Source organism: Thalassophryne amazonica, chromosome 23 (genome assembly GCF_902500255.1).
Source record: "Thalassophryne amazonica chromosome 23, fThaAma1.1, whole genome shotgun sequence".
Taxonomy (NCBI): domain Eukaryota; kingdom Metazoa; phylum Chordata; class Actinopteri; order Batrachoidiformes; family Batrachoididae; genus Thalassophryne; species Thalassophryne amazonica.
Genome location: NC_047125.1, coordinates 28,192,706 through 28,216,775, shown reverse-complemented (window position 1 = coordinate 28,216,775; position 24,070 = coordinate 28,192,706). Strand labels below are relative to the sequence as shown.

At 40.7% G+C, this 24,070-nt stretch overlaps 2 protein-coding genes and 1 long non-coding RNA gene across 8 annotated transcripts in view; 2 read left to right on the top strand and 1 right to left on the bottom strand.

The window, feature by feature from the left end:
* The window catches only part of LOC117505349, a 30,553-nt gene extending 15,711 nt beyond the window's left edge, over positions 1-14,842 (bottom strand). The window contains exon 1 of the long non-coding RNA XR_004559076.1: positions 14,733-14,842. This is a non-coding gene — a long non-coding RNA (uncharacterized LOC117505349). The remainder of the gene's footprint in view (positions 1-14,732) is intronic.
* Positions 1-24,070, top strand: part of LOC117505345 — a 47,241-nt gene that overhangs the window by 10,969 nt on the left and 12,202 nt on the right. The window contains exons 1-4 of one of the 6 annotated variants that reach the window (XM_034164986.1): positions 7,368-7,449; positions 14,203-14,375; positions 14,536-14,886; positions 15,160-16,761. In XM_034164986.1, coding sequence (XP_034020877.1) covers positions 14,234-14,375; positions 14,536-14,886; positions 15,160-15,353 — 687 coding nt within the window. In that variant the 5' untranslated portion in view covers positions 7,368-7,449; positions 14,203-14,233 and the 3' untranslated portion in view covers positions 15,354-16,761. Of the gene's footprint in view, positions 1-7,367; positions 7,454-14,083; positions 14,376-14,535; positions 14,887-15,159; positions 16,762-24,070 lie in introns of those variants that run through there. The other 5 variants (XM_034164985.1, XM_034164984.1, XM_034164988.1 and 2 more) reach the window with 5 other exon arrangements.
* On the top strand, positions 23,279-23,885 carry LOC117505347 (butyrophilin subfamily 1 member A1-like). Its single transcript, XM_034164993.1, has 2 exons — positions 23,279-23,319; positions 23,480-23,885. Exons 1-2 carry the CDS (start codon positions 23,289-23,291, stop codon positions 23,857-23,859), a joined length of 411 nt encoding a protein of 136 aa, XP_034020884.1. The 5' UTR covers positions 23,279-23,288; the 3' UTR covers positions 23,860-23,885.

Here is a 24,070-nt window from a genome sequence, read left to right as displayed (position 1 = left end):
GGCCACCACCCCTGCTTGAAGTGCATAAATACACACTATCCACAAATATTTTCCTCAATGCTTTATGCTGCAAAATATCAACTATATCTGTGAATTTTATGCAATAATTGTGACTTGCATGTGTCATTCTGACATGAAGATGTTAAATTATAATTCTCTTTCAGGTCATTTTTTGTCACATGCAAAGACTTCCTCCGAAGTAATGAATTAAATTTTTCTACCCACTAATAACTTTAGGAGCAAACTAATCCATTCAGAGGAGTTTATTTTTCCTGAGGAGCACAAGTTTCCGCTGTCTCTCTACTGCCACCTGCTGTACATAATACGAAGCAGAAGAACAGCACAGACACTTTAATTAGAATCAGAATAGTTTTTATTCACCAAGTATCCACAAAAATACAAGGAATTTGACTTGGGTTTGAGCTGCACCCTCTCTGTAAACTCTGGGAAAAAAAAAATTTAACCACTGACTGAAATCCAACCAAACCAAGTGCAGCTGTGCTACTTTTTTTAATTATTATTTATTGCATTCTGCCTGATGCTGCTGCTTCCCACCTGAAATGTTTTGAAGGTCAGGGTTCTTTACTCCAGTTTCTTTTTGGATGTAAAGCTGCTGGAGGAGAATGTTACTGTTTGTTTGTTTGTTTGTTTGTTTGTTTGTTTGTTTTTGTACTTGCACTTACTTGATCTGTGAAACATACACAGTATGCGCTGATTACTGTCATTTCACTGAAATTTGTAAAACAAAATAATTGTATCATTATATATCCTTTTGCACTGTGCTGTGATGATGTGTGGCTATTTTTGTCTGCCTAAGTGTGTCATTTTTGGAATAAATGTATATAATTGTAAATACTGATTTTATCATCTCTTTTTTGCATTTTTTTTTCTCTCATGATAAAATCACATGAACTAACAGATTTGTTGCCAATCTCTTCATGTACACGATACTTTTTATTAACAGCTATTAAATATGGCGACATCTGCTGGTCAGTCTTCAACAAAGCACTTCAATGAAACAATAAAGAACAAGATGTCATGAAACAGTGAGACACTGTTATGTTTAATAATAAAGGTTCTACGTGCATCTTGGAATTTTTTACTTAATTTTTGTTTAGACATTAATAATATACTTGTGTTATAATGATTGTGCCATCATGAAAGTCTTCCCGTTTCGGCTGCTCCCGTTAGGGGGCGCCACAGCAAATCAATCGTTTCTATCTCTCCCTGTCCTCTGTATCTTCCTCTGTCACACCAACCACCTGCATGTCCTCAGCACATCCATAAACCTCCTCTTTGGCCTCCTTCTTCTCCTCCTGCCTGGTGGCTCCATCCTCAGCATCCTTCACCATTTGAGGAATCCAACATTTTGATCAGGATTCTAAAAAGGTCATTCCTTAGTCCTTATCTGAACCACATGTACTAAAATGTACTTTGTGAAAAGGCTTTACGGATTCTGAAGTTAAATTCAAATTTCTTTCGGTAAAATGTTCACTTGTTTATGAACGGTTTTAGATTTTATGATTCCACCACCTGATTAACAAGAAAAGAAAAGAAAAAAACTATTAACAAGAGTTTTTGTGTTGAATGTCCTCGTGACCCCAAACCGGCCCTGTCAAAAAAGTCCTTTTGATCAATTCACAGAGCTCAAAAGGAACTATTTTTTAACTTGGTTTATTCGCCCAAAGCATCTCTGAGTGATGTTTATAAAAAACTCAAACTGTTACCTGTTTGACACCAGCACATAAGGAATTTTCTTAGAATGTAAAAACTACTATTTTTATTATTTATTTATTTATTTGTGTATGGTTTTTTTGTTTGTTTTTTTTACTTTGAAATGGAGCGTAACAACTTGGTTTATTTCCCAAAAGCACCTCTGAGTCATGTTATAAAAAAAAAAAACTCAAACTAATGTTACCCGTTTGATGGCAGCACATAAGGAATTTTCTTAGAAGAATGTACAAACTACGAGTTTTTTGTCAATAATTCAGAAGTTCCAGAAGTTTGTTTTGTTTTGACAGAAGCTTACAACAAGAAAATGCTCCATTGTTTGTTAATATTTGTGGAGAAAAGTTTAAATCTCTGTTACTGATGAATTTGTTTGATTTTATGAGGAAAAATGTAATTTTTTTTTTTTTTTTTTATGTTTGTGCTGCAGTGAATAAATGGATAAACTGCAAAATGGGGCTATGCTTCTCTTTAATGACGTATACAATCTAATGCTCAATAATTTACTCATATTCAAGATCCCAAGAATGAATTTGGACATTTTAAAAGTTCCTGATCTTATCGGGTTCTAACTGACTATTCAGTGATCCACGGGACACATCTGATTTAATGGCTTGGTTTCTTTTTGAGATTACACAACCACATGGCAGCTACAGCATTAACTCAGCCACATGGGGTGTGCAGCCAGTACATTCTGAGTGCCGGCCCCAAGCCCGGATAAATGAGGAGGGTTGCGTCAGGAAGGGCATCCGGCGTAAAACAAGCCAACCCAACTATGCAGACTCAGAATCGAATTCCCATACCGGATCGGTCGCGGCCCGGGTTAACAACGTCCGCCACCGGTGCTATTGCCCAACAGGGTGCCGGTGGAAATTGGGCTACTGCTGGGCAAAAACGATGAAGAAGAGGAGGAAAACGTTGCCACGAACAGCGGGAGAAGAAGAAAACTAGAAGGGTGGAAATGAGAGTGGGGACTTTGAATGTTGGTAGTATGACTGGTAAAGGGAGAGAGCTGCCTGATGTAGACATATTGTGTGTGCAAGAGACCAAGTGGAAGGGAAGTAAGAGCAGGAGCATCGGCGGTGGGTACAAGTTGTTGTACCATGGTGAGGACAGGAAGAGAAATGGTGTTGGGGTCATTTTAAAGGAAGAGTATGTTAAAAGTGTGTTGGAGGTTAAGCGAGTGACTGACAGGGTGATGAGTGTGAAGTTGGAAATTGAAGGGGTGATGATGAATATCATCAGTGCATATGCCCCACAGGTAGGTTGTGAGATGAAGGAGAAAGAAGATTTCTGGAGTGTGTTAGATGAGGTGGTGGAGAGTGAGACCAAGCATGAAAGAGTGGTGATAGGAGCAGACTTCAATGGGCATGTTGGTGAAGGGAACAGAGGTGATGAGGAAGTAATGGGTAGATATGGTATCAAGGATAGGAATGGGGAAGGACAGATGGTAGTTGATTTTGCAAAAAGGATGGAAATGGCTGTGGTGAATACCTACTTTAAGAAAAGGGAGGAGCACAGGGTAACATATAAGAGTGGAGGAAGGTGCACACAGGTGGACTACATTCTTTATAGGAGATGCAAGCTAAAAGAAATCACAGACTGTAAGGTGGTAGCAGGAGAGAGTGTCACTAGACAGCACAGGATGGTTGTTTGTAGGATGACTTTAGAGGTAAAGAAGAAGAAGAGAGTGAGAGCTCAAAGGATCAGATGGTGGAAGCTGAAGGAGGAAGACTGTTGTGTGAAATTTAGCGAGCAGGTGAGAGAAGCACTAGTTGGAGGAGAAGCAATTTTGGACAACTGGAAAAGTACTGCAGATGTGGTGAGGGAGACAGCTAGGGCAGTACTGGGTATGACATCTGGACAGTGGAAGGAAGACAAGGAGACTTGGTGGTGGAATGAAGAGGTCCAGGAAAGCATAAGGAGAAAGAGGTTGGCGAAAAAGTTTTGGGATAGTCGGAGAGATGAAGAAAGTAGACAGGAGTACAAGGAGATGCAGCGTAAGGCGAGAAGAGAAGTGGCAAAAGCAAAGGAAAAGGCATATTGCGAGCTGTACAAGAAGTTGAATAGTAAGGCAGGAGAAAAGGACTTGTACCGATTAGCCAGATAAAGGGACAGAGCTGGAAAGGATGTGCAGCAGGTTAGGGTGGTAAAAGATGCACATGGTAATGTGCTGACAATGTTGTGAAAGTGTAGTGACACGGACCCACAACAGGGGGCGCAAATGAACGGCCAATAGATGAGCCAAAAGGTAATAATTTAATGTTGTGAAATGTGCACAACGAACATACAATCTCAGAATATAATTACAGTCAATCCACAAAGGTGACGTGTGGGCAGGCTCGAGGATAGACACCCATGGACACCCACTGTGTCCATGGCGGCAGCGCCCTCTCGTGCCTGAAGCCCGCACTTCAGGCAGGGCGCCCACTGGTGGTGGGCCAGCAGTACCTCCTCTTCTGGCAGCCCACACACAACAGACAAGTGAGGAGTGTGTTCTGAGAAGGTGGAGGGAATATTTTGAAGAGTTGATGAATAAAGAAAATGAGCGAGAGAAAAGGCTGGATGATGTGGCGAGAGTAAATCAGGAAGTAAAAGAGATTAGCAAGGAAGAAGTGAGGGCTGCTATGAAGAGGATGAAGAGTGGAAAGGCAGTTGGTCCAGATGACATTCCAATGGAGGCATGGAAATGTCTAGGAGAGATGGCAGTAGAGTTTCTAACCAGATTGTTTAATAAAATCTTGGAAAGTGAGAGGATGCCTGAGGAGTGGAGACAAAGTGTGCTGGTTCCTATTTTCAAGAACAAGGGTGATGTGCAGAGCTGCAGTCACTACAGAGGCATAAAGTTGATCAGCCACAGCATGAAGTTATGGGAAAGAGTAGTAGAAGCTAGGCTTAGAAAACAGGTGAAGATCTGTGAGCAGCAATATGGTTTCATGCCGAGAAAGAGCACTACAGATGCAATGTTTGCTCTGAGAATACTGTTGGAAAAGTACAGAGAAGGACAGAAAGAGTTACATTGTGTGTTTGTGGACTTAGAAAAAGCTTATGATAGAGTGCCAAGAGAAGAGTTGTGGTATTGTATGAGGAAGTCTGGAGTGGCAGAGAAGTATGTTAGGGTAGTGCAGGACATGTACAAGAATAGTGTGACAGCGGTGAGATTCGCAGTCGGAATGACAGACTCATTCAAGGTGGAGGTGGGATTACACCAAGGATCAGCTCTGAGTCCTTTCTTGTTTGCAGTGGTGATGGACAGGTTGACAGATGAGAACAGACAGGAGTCCCCATGGACTATGATGTTTGCAGATGACATTGTGATCTGTAGTGAGAGTAGAGAGCAAGTTGAGTCTAGTCTGGAGAAGTGGAGATATGCTTTGGAGAGAAGGGGAATGAAAGTCAGTAGAAGCAAGACTGAGTACATGTGTGTGAATGAGAGGGAGCCCAGTGGAATAGTGCAGTTACAAGGAGTAGAAGTGGTGAAAGTAGATGAGTTTAAATATTTGGGGTCAACTGTTCAAAGTAATGGAGAGTGTGGTAGAGAGGTGAAGAAGAGAGTGCAGGCAGGGTGAAGTGGGTGGAGAAAGGAGGCAGGAGTGATTTGTGACCGAAGAATATCAGCAAGAGTGAAGGGGAAAGTTTACAAAACAGTAGTGAGACCAGCTATGTTGTATGGTTTAGAGACAGTGGCACTAACAAAAAGACAGAGCTGGAGGTGGCAGAGCTGAAGATGTTGAGATTCTCTTTGGGAGTGACAAGAATGGACAAGATTAGGAATGAACATATCAGAGGGACAGCTCAGGTGGGACGGTTTGGAGACAAAGTCAGAGAGGCGAGATTGAGATGGTTTGGACATGTGCAGAGGAGGGACCCAGGGTATATAGGGAGAAGGATGCTGAGGATGGAGCCACCAGGCAGGAGGAGAAGAGGGAGACCAAAGAGGAGGTTCATGGATGTGCTGAGAGAGGACATGCAGGTGGTTGGTGTGACAGAGGAAGATACAGAGGACAGGGTGAGATGGAAACGATTGATCTGCTGTGGCGACCCCTAACGGGAACAGCCGAAAGACAAAGAAGAAGAAGATGGCAGCTACAGCACTGTTGGCACAAAGCAGAGAGTGTCTCTGACTCCGCCTCCCGCGTGTTTGAGCTGTGGCTGACCTAGGAGAACTCTGTACCTGTTCCACATCTTGTGACTATGCATGGAGGAATGTTGTTGTTGCAGAAGCGATGGTGTCACGTAACAGTAAAACCTCTTTGTTTCATCAGTATGACTCCCCCCCCCCTGCTGGAGAATGAGTTAACTAGCCTGGAAGAGTTTAAAATGTAGAAATACTAGGGGAGCTACGACCACCACCTTTGCACGACTAAACCAAACCAACTTTTTTAGGTTCTTTAGATGACCCCAAAACACAATCAGGATGTTTCCAAAATAAAAACTGCCCTTAAGCCAGTTATCCAAGATGGCCACCAAAAATAGTGTTTTTCACTAAAACACTTTTAAACAACATATAAACAACTTAAATATCACAGAGATTCAATGATAAGGGTCTATTGGTGGCCATTTTGGACGCCATTTTGAATCTTAAACCCATGAATAAACTTAGTTTAGGCACAAATGAGTTTGATGTGACCTGCAATGGTCTTCCCATTGAATCTGTGCCAACAGACTAAAAAACTCCTTTGTCCCTCAGGTCATCAGAGTGAACAACTCCTCACACAGAGGGAGGAGGAGTAACAGGAAGACAAAGGACGGGAAGGAGAGGAACAACAGTATCCAGTAAACCAGTAGCGATCAGTATGTCTGATATTTTTGCAAATTGTTTATTTTTTTAGTCACTTTTGATACTCTGTGTGCTTCTTACTCTGTATACTGCTATACAATGCTGCTGGATCGTGCTTCTGTGAGTAACACTTTTGTCAGTGGTTTATTTTCTGTTTATCAGTTGTTTCTTGTTTTTTACTTTAGTCATATGTCTAGTTTCAGTCCTGCCTTTGTATATTCATTAGTTTGTTTGTTTCTTTCTTTGTTTTTCCAGACATAACACCAAGTATAATGTCATAAAATTCCAGTTTAACATAAAGTTCCAGTTTTTCATTGCCCCAGTTTTGGCAAAGTTCCAAAAATGATTTTGTTGTTGTTGTTGTTGTTGTTTTTTTTTGTTTGTTTGTTTGTTTGTTTTTGTTTTTGTGGGTGAAAACAGCTGAAAACAAACAAACAAACAAAAAAAGAAATGCACTGATGTTTCGAAATCAGAATCACAAAAATTTAGTTATTTTTAATTAATGAATTAATCAATCAGTTAATATTAAATCTCTTCCTCAGAAATTCATGACATGAGTAAATATCATTCATAATTTTGAAGTGAGTTTCTTTATACCCCGTCACACCCTGGAATCACGCACAATGGCGCCAGAATGACAAATTGGTTCACAGCCAAAAGTGTCGGATTTGTGATGCATCCTGACATGGCTGACTTAGCCTCTTTTCCCCAATCAAAACTAAAAATAACTGTGGAACTATTGTAATAAGAGCAACCAGATCAACCAGTATTTTTTTTTCACAAAGTCACCACATCAGGGAGCCAATCACAAACGCTTAGAGGAATCCTGCACCGCCCTCACCATCACAACACATGTATCATTTGGGATACTTGAAAAGTCACACAGGTATTTTCCAGAGAAGACGTGCATGAGAAGGAGATTCTTCAGCAGAGAGAGATCAGCAAGTGAGTTTTATTTATTTAAAATCTTTTATTACTCTGCATCTTACAGTGATGAAGTTGACTTAGACATTTTAAACTAAAACCTCAACATTGTCTGAAATGCATTCAGAAAAAAAAACCTTTCTGTTTTATTTGTGAAATTTTGATTTAATTTCTCTCACATTTGAACCACACTAAAGGTTTCTTTAACACAGTTGTGTGACATGTAGACGAGCTTCAACTTCCAAATGATGCATGTGTTGGGGATTTTTTTTTCACATTAACAAATAAATTAAATCAATTGAGAGGAAAATAAAATAATAACACACAGCAAAATAACTACCAGTAGACTAAAGACTGAACTAAAATTGCCAACAATATGCACAACAATAAAGTGCCATATTAAAGATTAAAACTCATTAAAATATTTGAAAACAAAACTAATACTTGTTTTCAGGAACACTTTACTGCAGCACTCGCACAGTGCAGCTCTGCCCATAATGGAAAAGAAACCTGTAAGATGGTACCACTGTTTTATTTAGAGAGAAATATAACTTACTGAATTTTGACAGTTTTGTGCACTTCTCATTTTTAAAACTTATTTTTAAGTGTATCAACAACCTTGCTGCAGAAATACTGTTAACTGGTAAATAACCAGTGAAATAAGAACAAGCAGTCGAACCTGAATAACATTTGGATTGTTGCCATCAGTGTGACATCACTCACATGCACATTACACACTGTGCATAGGGCAATTTCTCACTCAGGGGAAGGAGTAACAGGAAGACACACGACAGGAATGAGAGGAACAATAGTAGGCAGTAAACCAGTAACAATCAGTATGTCTGGTATTTATATTTGTATATTTATATTTACTATTTTTTTAAAAGTAGCTACCTAAACTCTGTAAGTGAGATAGAGTATCTCGTCAATAGTTTTACATCCTCATTGAAGACAACTTTGGATGCTGTATGCTCCTCTGAAAAAGAGAGCTTTAAATCAGAAGTGCCTGACTCCGTGGTATAACTCACAAACTCGTAGCTTAAAGCAGATAACCCGTAAGTTGTAGAGGAAATGGCGTCTCACTAATTTAGAAGATCTTCACTTAGCCTGGAAAAAGAGTCTGTTGCTCTATAAAAAAGCCCTCCGTAAAGCTAGGACATCTTACTACTCATCACTAATTGAAGAAAATAAGAACAACCCCAGGTTTCTTTTCAGCACTGTAGCCAGGCTGACAAAGAGTCAGAGCTCTATTGAGCCGAGTATTCCTTTAACTTTAACTAGTAATGACTTCATGACTTTCTTTGCTAATAAAATTTTAACTATTAGAGAAAAAATTACTCATAACCATCCCAAAGACATATCGTTATCTTTGGCTGCTTTCAGTGATGCCGGTATTTGATTAGACTCTTTCTCTCAGATTGTTCTGTCTGAGTTATTTTCATTAGTTACTTCATCCAAACCATCAACATGTCTATTAGACCCCATTCCTACCAGGCTGCTCAAGGAAGCCCTACCATTATTTATGCTTCGATCTTAAATATGATCAATCTATCTTTATTAGTTGGCTATGTACCACAGGCTTTTAAGGTGGCAGTAATTAAACCATTACTTAAAAAGCCATCACTTGACCCAGCTATCTTAGCTAATTATAGGCCAATCTCCAACCTTCCTTTTCTCTCAAAAATTCTTGAAAGGGTAGTTGTAAAACAGCTAACTGATCATCTGCAGAGGAATGGTCTATTTGAAGCGTTTCAGTCAGGTTTTAGAATTCATCATAGTACAGAAACAGCATTAGTGAAGGTTACAAATGATCTTCTTATGGCCTCAGACAGTGGACTCATCTCTGTGCTTGTTCTGTTAGACCTCAGTGTTGCTTTTGATACTCTTGACCATAAAATTTTATTATAGAGATTAGAGCATGCCATAGGTATTAAAGGCACTGTGCTGCGGTGGTTTGAATCATATTTATCTAATAGATTACAATTTGTTCATGTAAATGGGGAATCTTCTTCACAGACTAAGGTTAATTATGGAGTTCCACAAGGTTCTGTGCTAGGACCAATTTTATTCACTTTATACATGCTTCCCTTAGGCAGTATTATTAGACGGCATTGCTTAAATTTTCATTGTTACGCAGATGATACCCAGCTTTATCTATCCATGAAGCCAGAGGACACACACCAATTAGCTAAACTGCAGGATTGTCTTACAGACAAAAAGACATGGATGACCTCTAATTTCCTGCTTTTAAACTCAGATAAAACTGAAGTTATTGTACTTGGCCCCACAAATCTTAGAAACATGGTGTCTAACCAGATCCTTACTCTGGATGGCATTACCCTGACCTCTAGTAATACTGTGAGAAATCTTGGAGTCATTTTTGATCAGGATATGTCATTCAAAGCGCATATTAAACAAATATGTAGGACTGCTTTTTTGCATTTACGCAATATCTCTAAAATTAGGTCTTGTCTCAGAGTGATGCTGAAAAACTAATTCATGCATTTATTTCCTCTAGGCTGGACTATTGTAATTCATTATTATCAGATTGTCCTAAAAGTTCCCTAAAAAGCCTTCAGTTAATTCAAAATGCTGCAGCTAGAGTACTGACAGGGACTAGAAGGAGAGAGCATATCTCACCCATATTGGCCTCTCTTCATTGGCTTCCTGTTAATTCTAGAATAGAATTTAAAATTCTTCTTCTTACTTATAAGGTTTTGAATAATCAGGTCCCATCTTATCTTAGGGACCTCATAGTACCATATCACCCCAATAGAGCGCTTCGCTCTCAGACTGCAGGCTTACTTGTAGTTCCTAGGGTTTGTAAGAGTAGAATGGGAGGCAGATCCTTCAGCTTTCAGGCTCCTCTCCTGTGGAACCAGCTCCCAATTCAGATCAGGGAGACAGACACCCTCTCTACTTTTAAGATTAGGCTTAAAACTTTCCTTTTTGCTAAAGCTTATAGTTAGGGCTGGATCAGGTGACCCTGAACCATCCCTTAGTTATGCTGCTATAGACTTAGACTGCTGGGGGGTTCCCATGATGCACTGAGTGTTTCTTTCTGTTTTTGCTCTGTATGCACCACTCTGCATTTAATCATTAGTGATTGATCTCTGCTCCCCTCCACAGCATGTCTTTTTCCTGGTTCTCTCCCCTCAGCCCCAACCAGTCCCAGCAGAAGACTGCCCCTCCCTGAGCCTGGTTCTGCTGGAGGTTTCTTCCTGTTAAAAGGGAGTTTTTCCTTCCCACTGTCACCAAGTGTTTGCTCACAGGGGGTCGTTTTGACCGTTGGGGTTTTTGCGTAATTATTGTATGGCCTTGCCTTACAATATAAAGCGCCTTGGGGCAATTGTTTGTTGTGATTTGGCGCTATATAAATAAAATTGATTGATTGATTTAACTTTCACTTTTGATGCTCTGTGTGCTTCTTACCCTGTGTGCTGCTATACAATGCTGTTGGAAACTCAGTTTCCCTGAAAGAGTCTTCCCAAGGGATAAGTAAAGTTCTGTCTAATCTAATCTAAAATAAAGTTTGTCAACATTTGAAGCCACACCAGTTCTCGGTTCCAGACAGTTCAATGCTCAGATTGCCAAAAGCCATGATTAAAAAAAAACACAACAGGATATCAAAAACATGCTTATTTAGGCCAAGCATGCACGTATAGTGTGTAGCCAGATTTGGCACACTTTCTGTGTGAAGTATTGCTGTATTTGTGGTGTGCAACAGCAAGCTGTCTCCAGATGGGGTCAAATCCTACGATATCACACAGGGATTGAAGTCTCGCAACGGTAAGCAATTAAAACACTTTAAAAATAGTAATATTTTGGGAGGTTTTGTTTGCATTATGGTGGATTTGAACAGCTTTTGGATTTGGAAACCAGCTTCATTGAGCAACACTGCTGCCATGCAGCCGATGACTCATACTGTTGGCTGCTCCCGTTAGGGGTCGCCACAGCAGATCAGTCGGTTCCATCTCACCCTATCCTCTGTATCTTCCTCTGTCACACAAACCACCTGCATGTCCTCCCTCAGCACATCCATAAACCTCCTCTTTCTCCTCCCTCTTCTCCTCCTGCGTGGTGGCTCCATCCTCAGCATCTTTCTCCCTATATACCCTGGATCCCTCCTCTGCACATGTCCAGACCATCTCAATCTCACCTCTCTGACTTTGTCACCAAACTGTCCCACCTGAGCTGTCCCTCTGATATGTTAATTCCTAATCCTGTCCATCTTTGTCACTCCCAGAGAGAATCTTAACATCTTCAGCTCTGCCTCCTGTCTTTTTATTAGTGTTACTGTCTCTAATTCGTACAACATCTCACTACTGTCTTGTAAACTTTCCTCTTGCTGATATTCTTCTGCCACCTTTCTCCACACAGTCCACCCTGCCTGCACTCTTCTTCACTTCTCTACCACACTCTCCATTATGTTGGACAGTTGACCCCAAATATTTAAACTCATCTACTTTCACTACTTCTACTCCTTGTAACTGCACTATTCCAATGGGCTCTCTCTCATTCACACACATAAACTCAGTCTTGCTCCTGCTGACTTTCATTCCCCTTCGACTCATCCTGCTCTTTACTCTCACGACAGATCATAATGTCATCTGCAAACATCATAGTCCATGGAGACTCTTCTCTGCCACTCCAGACTTCCTCATACAATACCACAAGTCTTCTCTTGGCACCCTGTCATAAGCTTTCGCTAACTCCACAAACAATGTAACACCTTCTGGCCTTCTCTATATTTTTCTATTACCAATTTCAGAGCAAACATTGCATCTGTAGTGCTTTTTATTTATATGAAAGCTTGGACTCCTGTCTACTTTCTTCATCTCTCCGACTATCCCCAAAATGTTTCACCAACCTCTTTCTCCTTATGCTTTCCTGGACATCTTCGTTCCATCACCAAGTCTCCTTGTCTTCCTTCCAATGTCCAGATGTCACACCCAGTACCTTCCTAGCTATCTCCCTCACCACATCTGCAGTACTTTTCCAGTTATCCAAAATTGTTTCCCCTCCATCCAGTGCCTCTCTCACCTGCTCACTGAATTTCACACAACAGTCTTCCTTCTTCAGCTTCTGCCATCGGAGCTCTCATTCTCTTCTCCTTCACCTCTAAAGTCATCCTACAAACAACCATCCTTTGCTGTCTAGCTACACTCTCTCCTACCACCACCTTGCGGTCTCCAGTTTCTTTCAGGTTGCATCTCCTTCACAGAATGTAGTCCACCTGTGGGAACCTTCCTCCACTCTTATGTCACCCTGTGCTCCTCCCTTTTGCTAAAGTAGGTATTCCGCACAGCCATTTCCATCCTTCCTCATCACCTCTGTGCCCTTCTTCAACATGCTCATTGAAATCTACTCCTATCACAACTCTTTCATGCTTGGGCACACTCTCTACCACCTCATATAACTCAGTATAAAAATCTTCTTTCTCCTCATCTCGCAACCTACCTGTGGGACATATGCACTGATGATATTCATCATCACCCCTTCAATTTCCAACTTCACACTCATCACCCTGTCAGACACTTGCTTAACCTCCAACACACTCTTAACATACTCTTCCTTTAAAATGACCCAAATACCGTTTCTCTTCTGATCCACACCATGAACCCAATGCCTATGCTCCTCGTCTGACTTCCCTTCCACTTGGTCTCTTGAGCAAACAGTATGTCTGCCTTTCTCCTCTCCATCATATCAGCCAGCTCTCTCCCTTTACGAGTCATACTGCCAACACTCAAAGTTCTGACTCTAACTTCCACCCTTCTAGTTTTCCTCTTCTCCCACTGTCTGTGGCCACGTTCTCCTCCACTTCTTCTTCTTTGCCCAGCAGTAGCCCAAGTTCTGCCGACACCATGTTGGGTAACAGCAACGTGGCGGTGATAATTGTTGTTAACCCAGGCCTCGACCAATCTGATACGGAAATTCATATTTTAATCTGTATGGTTAGGTTGTCTTGTTTTACACCAGATCCCCCTCGTGATACAACCCAACTCATTTTTCCTAACTTGGGACCGCCACTCAAGAGTGTACTGGCTGCACACCCCATGTGGCTGAGTCAGATCATGTATATGTATGTAAATAAAATGGGCACAGTGCTCCATGCAACTACAACCACATAGAAAAAAGTCCAAATTAAATGTGCTCACAGAAAAAAACAATCATAGAAGATAGTTTAAAATAAAACATAAATTATGTACTTCTGAAACACAGGCAGCCCAACAATCGACTGCAGACTGAGGCGCAGCAGGTGTGTACTCACAAAAAAGAAAGAAAGGGAAAAAAATGTCTGAGGAAGATGCAATTTTTTTCCATCGAAACGTTAGTCTCTTCAATGTTTTTAGCACCTTAATAAACTTTTTTTGCACCCACTTCTGTATTGCACCAGCTGTTCTCCTTTTTTTGAAGTCTGTCCAGACCTGGTTGCACCAGATTGTTGTGCTTGGCAGAAGTGCGGTGAACTTTCCCTCTTTGCTTCGGAAAAAATTGTCTCTTACTTCACTCCAGATCTGAAAATAATATATATATATTTTTTTTTCTTTATTTAAAAAAAAAAAAATCTCCTCTGACTTCACACAAACATGATGATTTTACAGATTTTATTGAGATGGTTTTATAGAAAAAAAAACATCTCCAGAAATGAATAACGCTCCCCCTTTAATATAACACAAATGATTTTTGCCAACAGGATGGATACATGAGTAAGTTTGAGTCACTGAATATCTAAAGAGTTTAACAGAGGTTGGTTCATGTGTCTGCAGAAAGTCACCTTCAAATCCTGAGGGAGCGTGTATGAAGTACACGGGTGAAGGAAGCCATGAAGGCACTCTGAAGGAGTTCCAGCCTTCAGTGTTTGTGATGATGATGGAGAGTAACAGCCTGGTCTGGACTCTTACTGTCCTGATGATAACTGTGATGTTGTCTCCTGCTGAGGGTGAGTACCTTTATTCCAAATGTGGAGGATTATTACCTCTAATGAGGATATTACGCTCTCAGACGATGAACAAACTGATACATTCTGCTGTGTAGTCAGCATTAATGTGTGAGGAGCAGCAGCTCTGAGAGTCGTCTGTGTTGACCTTTGACCCCTGCAGGAGAGGCTCCGTTTGCTGTGAACGTGACTCAGGATGTGTACAAGGCAGAGGAGAACAGTAACGTCACTCTAACGTGGTTCTACACTGTCAGCAGAGACACACAACCTCAAGACCTGGTTATGGACATTTCACATCAAGAACCTTTAAGACGTGTTTATCATGTTGGAGAGAGGTCACAGTCTGTTTACCAGCTTGACAGAGGACGGTTTTCCTGTAATAAAGAACTCTTTAAGACAGGACGCATTGAATGTGTCTTCAGAAACGTGACTGTGAGCGACAGCGGCCTCTATAGGTGTGTGGTCGTCATCAACAAAAAAAGTGCCAACAAACTGTGTCTCCTCAATGTGACGGGTGAGTTGGTGTTTCTTTAGAACGTCCACGTGTGTGCAAAGAGCAGAACTGTCTGATCATTATTCTGACCACTGAGCTTCAGAGGAGGTAAAGTCATCAAAGACGGATCTAAACTGGATTTTGTGGATCTGAGGCTCTTTGATCAGGAGAATATTGATCAGAGAGTCTGAGAAGAAGTTCATGATCTGTGGTGATGTTTGTTGGATTTTGTCTTCTGTGTGACATCAGGACTTTTCTCTTTCAGATTAATAACTGGTATGTTTGTCTTTACAGCAGCCAATCATCATCCTGCACAAGGTCAACCAGAACCAGAGAATCCGGTCCGGGAAAGGATTTGGCTCATCATTGTATTTGTATTTGTATTGTCCGTATGTTTGTTATTATTTATTTGTTTCATTTATACCTCCAAATCACAACAAAGCTTCCTCATTTTACCGGTGCACAGGATGAGAAGGTTACATGAATAGACACCACTCCCATCTCTGGATGGAGCTGCACCTCAAACTGAGATAAATAAAATAGAATCAGGCATCAGAAAAACAACAAATACAGAATATTTGTCAGAATTAAGTAACAAGAAAAACAGATGCAATATTAAGATGATCGCCGGCCACAAGCTCTAAGCGTCACTAAGATACCCAGAATTTAGATAAAGTTGAGGCCGCGGCCCGATCTGTTTACCAAATAAATGAATATAAAAGAGTAAAAAGCATAGTAACATACTATGTCAGTATGCTAACCATACAAAATGGAAAATAAGTTCTTGTTGGAACACAGTTATTTGAGCACAGTGGATTAGTGGTGCCCTTAATTAGAGTAAGCAGGTAAAGAAAATAGATTGATGGACGAGTATTGACTTGAGTTGTGGATCTTGGTGTTTATGTCAGTATGTTAGTGGGACACAAAATCATGACAATCCCTCTCCAAGATGTTGGATGTAAATATTGCAGCAAGGAGCTCGATGTCCACTCTTTTGTTTAATTATCTCAGAGAGAGTTTGAAAACATGCAGGTGATCTCCAGGAACAGTCACTGACCCCTGATGACATCTAATATATAAAGCTGATCGCGTGTGTGTGCTCGAGATGCACAACCACAGTAATTCAGCAATTGACGCCAAACTTGGTATGGCGACTGGGGGCACCAAGGGGGAGGTCACTGGGGCCCTCAGGTTGAAAGTGTAGGTGTGCAAACACACACACACTCACAGTCAGCCTTATATATTAGATCACAGCCTGCTCACTGGAGCCCTTATTTTCGCAGTTCACGTGGTACTCAGGTCAGATAGCAGCATCACAATTTGCTTACTACGTCGTAGCGACTGGTTAGTGTGCACATTAATTACAATCTGAATGGGCCAGCGGCGTGTACGATTTAAAGTGTACATTTGTTCAATTAAATGTACCTTCTTGCGCGACATGTAAGAGCATTGCAGTGATATGACCTGCTGTCACCTTTTTATCATCATTCACTTGTCTCATGATGTCACAAATTGCTCGCTGAAAATTAATGATGACAACAGTCACACAATGTAACTTACTGCACTTTAAGTAAACTGACATGAAATTATACAATAACATGGCTAAAATTAATCTCAATTATCCGTGCATAGAACAAGTAACTCAGCTCATTATTTATGAAAAAACTTTTTGGTTTGCTGAAGAGAAATTATGCAAGTTTAACAACATTTTTATAAATGTTCAGTTTCATTCATAAAAAAATAATAAATAAATAAAATCTTGGTTCTTTGGGTGTTTGACCGAATTCAAACAGCTGAGTGACCCGTTTTCTTTTCTGCTGCACTTTACTTGTTATGACGAAAATGATGAATACCTGCTTTTATATTTTAATAAAATTTATTTGTTTGTAAATGTGATTTTTTTTTCAGTGTTTCTGTGTAAATATGTACAGTGGATCTTGGGTTTTGTATATAGTTCTGAGTGAGACAATGTGGTATATTTTATTTGGCATTAACTAAAGCTGATATGCACAGATAATTGTTTGTTACTAAGCTAACACAAGTCAGGTCGTTCTAGTCAATAAATAGTTTGCTTCTGTGGTTATTTGTTTATTGTGTTGTGGGTCCAGCTGTCAGTCTTCAGCATTTCAGGGTTATTATGTAGAATTATCAGCATGCATATAGAACTAATTTCAGCTGAAATAAGGAGTGATTGACAGCAACAAAGGCTTTCTGCAGGGATTCAATGGCCTGGACAAGAGTTGAACCACAGCAATAAATAACTGTGCCATCAGTATTAAAATGCAATTTAGCATCTGACACATTAGAGCCCAAGTCGATCATATAAATTATAAATGAAAGGGGACCCAATACAGAACCCTGTGTCACCTCCTTGTGGACAGTAACATATTCAGACCAGAGACCATCATGTTTAAAGCACTGAGTCCTGTCACTGAAAGAATCTGAGAACCAGACAACTGCTTGCTTCGAGAGCCTCAGCTGAAAGAGTCTAAATTTTAAAATTTCAAATGCTTTCAACAAATCAATAAAAAGTGATGCACAATGTTGTGTGTGTACATATATATAGATAGACAGATAGATACCTCCCTCATTGGGAGCACTTGTAACATGAATTAACATAAATTTATGGCACTCAGTTCATGTCATTCTTGAGGATTCATACTCCTGGTTCTTCTTTCCTCAAACTTGTGACTATCAGCAAGACAAGCTTTTATTATTATTTTTTTATGAACACAATAATAAAACAGAATATAGAAAAACATTCATCTTCTTGTAGGGATTATACACTTTCCTACAATAAAAGTGTTGTCAGTATACAGAGAAATATGAAGCAAGACTTACAGAACAAAAAGAAGAAAATGCAAGGACTACTTAGAGTAAGTCCCTTCGGCTGCTCCCTTGTTTGCACTTGGGGTCGCCACAGCAAATCCAAGGTGGATCTGCATGTTAATTTGGCACAAGTTTTACGCCGGATGCCCTTCCTGACGCAACTCCACATTACATGGAGAAATGTGGCAGGGGTGGGATTTGAACCCGGAACCTTCTGAACTGAAACAAAGCGCATTAACCACTTGGCCACCACCCCTGCTTTCAAGGACTACGTACTTAGAAAGGAAGGAAAATCTTGAGTATAATTCAAATAAGCAAGAAACGAGATATATTTCAACAGATCTTTCTCCAATTTTATTGGAGCAGCAAGACAAACTGCACATACAAGTTCCGAAGTTCCGGGCCCGGCTCGGTTCGTGCTGGTTAAAAGTTAAAAATGGTTTCTGCCGACACCCCATCCTCTAAATGGTTTGTGCCGACACCCCATCCTCTAAATGGTTTGTGCCGACACACACTTTTGGCTCTTCCTGCTCCATGTGATTTGGAGAAAAGGAGACAACTTGAGAGCAAACAACGAGTGAGTTTTATTTATTTTAAACCAATGAAACCAGATTCATCTTTTGTTCCTCTACATGTTATTTGTGTTGACAACTTGCCGACTTTTTCGCAAAATCTGGCAACTTTCCAAACCTTCTTGACTTATTTTCTCAAAACCATCTCGTGACAAAATCTGTGTTTACCGAGGGACAGAGGGTAATGGGCACTGCTCATAAATTTCAATGTCTGTGTATTTTGTGGTGGCAATAAAAGAAAACAAAGTCAAAAGAATAATTTAACATTATACGAGCAAAGCGGCATGAAGCTCGCTCATGGTACACTGTGGCCCAAACAGGAAGTGCCAAATTCTTAATCCACAGTGAAACAAACACTGTCAAACACTTGCTGGATTGACAGACGAGATCCCGTGGAATCTCGCGGGAACTCAGTGGCAAGCTTACACTCAAACAGGACGTGAAATCTGATTGGACGCAGATGATTGACATATCACGGCACCACATGTCTGGTTGGTCTGGCATTTTCACGAGTGAGTCACATTGACTGCTGGGTTCCTCCTGTCCAGTAGTTGGTGCTGTGCACCACAAAAAGTTCTAATCCACCTTAGTAGAAAAAGAAAAATGTTTTCTTCAGATTTGAACTGAACATGTCGTTCGACTTACACTTATATTGGTGAATAAACGACCATATTTTATGCCAGAAATGAGATCCAGGTTGTTAAAAGCAGCATTTTACCTTAAATTCAGGTGGCTTATATACACATGTTTAATTAGAATCAGAATAGTCTTTATTCACCAAGTATTCACAAAAATACAAAGAATTGTACTTGGGTTTGAGCTGCACCCTCTCTGTAAACTCTGAATAATTCACCATAAAAAAGTGCAATAAGAGAAAAAAAAAATTAACCACCAACTGAAATCCAACCAAACCTTTTTTTTTTTCCTTTTTTTTTTTTTTTTTTTTTTTTATTGCATTCTGCCTGATGCTGCTGCTTCCCATCTGAAATGTTTTGAAGGTCAGTGATCTTTACTCCAGTTTCTTTTTGGATGTAAAGCTGCTGGATGAGAATGTTGCTGTTACTTGTTACTGTTTTGTTGTTGTTGTTGTTGTTTTTTCTCTGTTTTTTGTACTTGCACATACCTGATCTGTGAAACATACACAGTATGCGCTGATTACTGTCATTTCACTGAAATTTGTAAAACAAAATAGTTTGTATCCATATATCCTTTTGCACTGTGCTGTGATGATGTGTGGCCATTTTTGTCTGCCTAAGTGTGTCATTTTTGGAATAAATGTATATAACTGTAAATACTGATTTTATCATCTTTTTACATGTAAATATGAATTACAGTTGGCAAATAAATCTATTTTTTTCTATGTTATGGCACATTTTTCTCTCATGCTAAAATCACATGAACTAACAGATTTGTTGCCAATCTCTTCATGTACACAATACTTTTTATTAACAGCTATTAAATTTGGCGACATCTGCTGGTCAGTTTTCAACAAAGCACTTCCATGAAACAATAAAGAACAAGATGTCATGAAACAGTAAGACACTGTTATGTTTAATAATAAAGGTTCTATGTGCATCTTGGAATTTTTGACTTCATTTTTGTTTAAAGACATTCATAATATACTTGTGTTATAATGATTGTGCCATCATGAAAGTCTTTCTTTTTCGGCTGCTCCCATTAGGGGGCGCCACAGCAGATCTCCCTGTCCTCTGTATCTTCCTCAGTCACACCAACCACCTGCATGTCCTCAGCACATCCAGAAACCTCCTCTATGTAACCTGTCCAACCAGACGGGATAAAATTTTTGATCTTTGTTATGGGTCCATCAAGGAGGCATATATGAGGTCTATTAGAAAAGTATCCAACCTGATTTAAAAAAAAAAAAACATATGGATTTGAATCGTGTGCTTGCGTGAGCCAACCTTGAACCTTCATGCGCATGCATGATTTTTTTCACGCCTGTCGGTTGTGTCATTCGCCTGTGAGCAGGCTTTGAGTGAGGAGTGGTCCACCCCCTCGGCGGATTTTCATTGTCAGGGAAATGGCTGAGAGACTGATGCTTTGCTTGATCAAATTTTTTTTAGAAACTGTGAGGCACATCCATGTGGACACCATTCGAGAAATTCAGGTGGTTTTTGGTGAAAATTTTATGGGCTTCAAAGACATTAAGGGATGTTACTGTCACTTTAAGGACGCCCTCAGCAGCTGTGGGGCGCGCCGCACTCCAGCTGCCATCGACAGGCTGAACGACCATTTCATTTCTAAACGGATGGCTCTGTGGATCCGTGACCATCGTGTGCACTTTCTCTGGTTATCACAAGAGCTGGACATCACCCATTTTCCTGCAGATTTCACTTTTAACAAGAGATTTTGTCGTGGAAAGCCGAGCGGACGCTTCGCGCGTCATGATGGATTCGCTGCTGGACCGACACAAAACCACCTCCATTTTGGTCTCACAGGACGGCTTTGAGATGGCGTTCCGACAGCTGTCGGTGGTTTTTCAGTCGAGTGATTATCCAAGAAATTGTGGACGAGCCTGGACATGCCAGAACATGTTCTGTGATGCTTCATCACGGCGTTGCTTTGCGCGTCGCGGCACTGATGTCCACGTCTTTTCACAATTCCTGTGCTAGTCCAGATGACGTCCCTGTTATGTGCAGACGCGGGTTGAGGAGCGGACCAGCGTCTGACTGAACCCAGCGCTAAATAACCAGAAAGCGGTTCCAAAAACAAAACAGTTTTATTTTTCTCCTGTGCAATAATTGGTGTACAACATAAATGTGCGGTTGTCTGGCGAGGTGAAGGATGGCGCACTCTCCAGCGCCCAAATGGATCAAAGCTCGGTGCTTCTGGACCCAGATTCACCGCCGAACACCCCCCAGGTGGATATGACAAACTGACTCTGTGAAGGATGGAAAAGGTGAGGTAAGTCAACAGCTACAACAAATATCCTTCAAAGGCACACACTATCAGCAACACATTCAGGTCTGAATTTAAGCTTTATGTAAATGAGCAGCTTCTCACAACAGGTGGAGGATCATCAGTCCGTATGCCACGGCAGTGAGAAGCGAGCTGCACAATTCTCATCAATGTTCAAATATACTGCGTAACAAAATACCAAATTACTATTAACGATCATTCAGACAATAATCACCTCTGATGTGTGCTGACAGCATGTGTCCCTCACCCGTCCTCCTTCACAGGCACGATGTGTCAAACCCAGGCGCGGTCCTCAGCGTCTCACAACCGAACGTCACAAGGTCGAGTTCCTGGCAATTCTGCTCGAATCACTCATGGCTTAAATGCAGAACGCCATCTCATTATCTGCTTCAGCTGAAAGTCTTTGTTTGCACGTGAGCATCATCCACAGGTGCAGCGAATCATTAGGCCTGCACGTGAACATCCTCCACAAGTGCAGCCAATAATGCTGATGAGGGTGAAGGACTCTTCTGCCAGCACCTTCTCCACAGACAAAAACCAGTTTGCATACCACCTGGAGAGCAAAGAAAAGAAAACGCCAAAATGTCCAGCCAAACCCCCCAACACACAACAGTCCCGGATAAAACACAGCGTCCAGTTTGGAAATGAATGGCACATTCCACTGTTACGAGGAGTTTTTGTCATGGAAAGGAGCGGATGCTTCGCGCGTCACGACGGCAAGCAAGACAAAGAACACCTCCGTTTCGGAGTGCCAGAAGGACAAGCTGGGACATGCCTTTCAGTGCTTACCAGTCGAGTGAGTATCAGAGAGGGGGACATGTCTAATGTGCAAATGTCTTTGCACATTAGGCAGGCTGATTCTCTCTCTGCTTTTAAATCTTCTCTTAAAACACATTTAGTCTCTTTGGCTTTTAATGCAGTTTGACATGTTTTTTTGTTTGTTTGGTTTTTTCTTAGTGTTTCTGGTTTTAACTGTGGTTTATTTATTTATTCATTTTTATTTATTTTAACTTGCCTGTTCTTGTTGTGTACAGCGCTTTGGTTGTTGGTACGCATTTTAAAGTGCTTTATAAATAAATTGAGATTGAGACAAAAGGTAGGTAACAGTAAATGTAAATATCAATGAATCAAAATTGAGGTAGTGGTGTATTTCACTGTTTTACATTGCAGTTTTACAAACATTAATGTATTCAGACAGGAAGGCAAACTGGGTTGTACAGGACAGTCAGGTGCTTAACAGCTGAGAACATAAAGTAGCTGAAGGAAGGGATTGAATAAATACAGATGGCCAACACATATACAGGGCTGGAAATTTGAATCTGCCTGGTCATACCCACAGTCAGCTATTTATCTAATCTAAAATAAGATTTGTCAAAGTATGAAGCCACACCGGTTCTCGGCTCCAGACAGCTCAATGCTTAGATTGCCAAAAGCCATGATAAAAAAAAAACTCCATATCAGAAACATGCTTATTTAGGCCAAGCATGAAAATTCAGTAAGGTATATCTTCTATTATACATTACAAATCTAAGGTGGAACTCTACTAGTGTATACTAAGGTACTCCTTCTTCTTCTTCTTCTTTGTCTTTCGGCTGTTCCCGTTAGGGGTCGCCACATCAGATCAATCGTTTCCATCTCACTGAGAAAAAAGTTGAAGAAAGAAGAACATCAAGAAAGAAAGAAAGGGAAAAACTTGTCTCTTACTTCACTCCAGGTCTGGAAATGAGAAACAATTTTTTTTAAATCCTCTTCTTTGACTTAACTCCAGACAAACCTGATGAGTTTACAGATTTTATTGAGATTGTTTTACAGAGAAAAAACATTTCCAGAAATGAATAAGGCTCCCCCTTTAATATAATACAAATGATTTTTACCAACAGGATGGATACTTGAGTAAGTTTGAGTCACTGAATATCTAAAGAGTTTGGTTCGTGTCTCCGGGAAGTCACTGTCAAATTCTGAGGGAGCGTGTATTCGGAGATGAGTGAAAGAAGCCATCAAGGCACTCTGAAGGAGTTCCAGCCTTCAGTGTTTGTGATGATGATGGAGAGTAACAGCCTGGTCTGGACTCTTACTGTCCTGATGATAACTGTGATGTTGTCTCCTGCTGAGGGTGAGTCCCTTTATTCCAAATGTGGAGGATTATTACCTCTAATGAGGATATTACGCTCTCAGATGAGGAACAAACTGATACATTCTGCTGTTTAGTCAACATTAATGTGTGAGGAGCAGCAGCTCTGAAAGTCGTCTGTGTTGACCTTTGACCCCTGCAGGAGAGGCTCCATTTGCTGTGAACGTGACTCAGGATGTGTACGAGGCAGAGGAGAACAGTAACGTCACTCTAACGTGGTTCTTCACTGTCAGCAGAGACACACAACCTCAAGACCTGGTTGTGGACATTTCACGTCATGAAACTGTAAGAAGTGTTTACCTTTATCATCGTGGTGAAGAGAGCACACAGTATGTGGACCAGCTCTACAGAGGACGGTTTTCCTGTAATAAAGAACTCTTGGAGACAGGACGCATTGAATGTGTCTTCAGAAACGTGACTGTGAGCGACAGCGGCCTCTATGTGTGTTTGGTCGTCATCGACAGAAAAGGTGCCCAAAAACTGTGTCTCCTCAATGTGACGGGTGAGTTGGTGTTTCTTTAGAACGTCCACATGTGTGCAAAGAGCAGAACTGTTGGATTTTGTCTTCTGTGTGAATCAGGACTTCTCTCTTTCAGATTAATAACTAGTATGTTTGTCTTTACAGCAGCCAATCATCATCCTGCACAAGGTCAACCAAGTATTGAGTATCCGGTCTGGGAAAGGATTTTCTTCAGCGTTGTACTTGTATTGAATCTTGTTGTAATAGCACTCA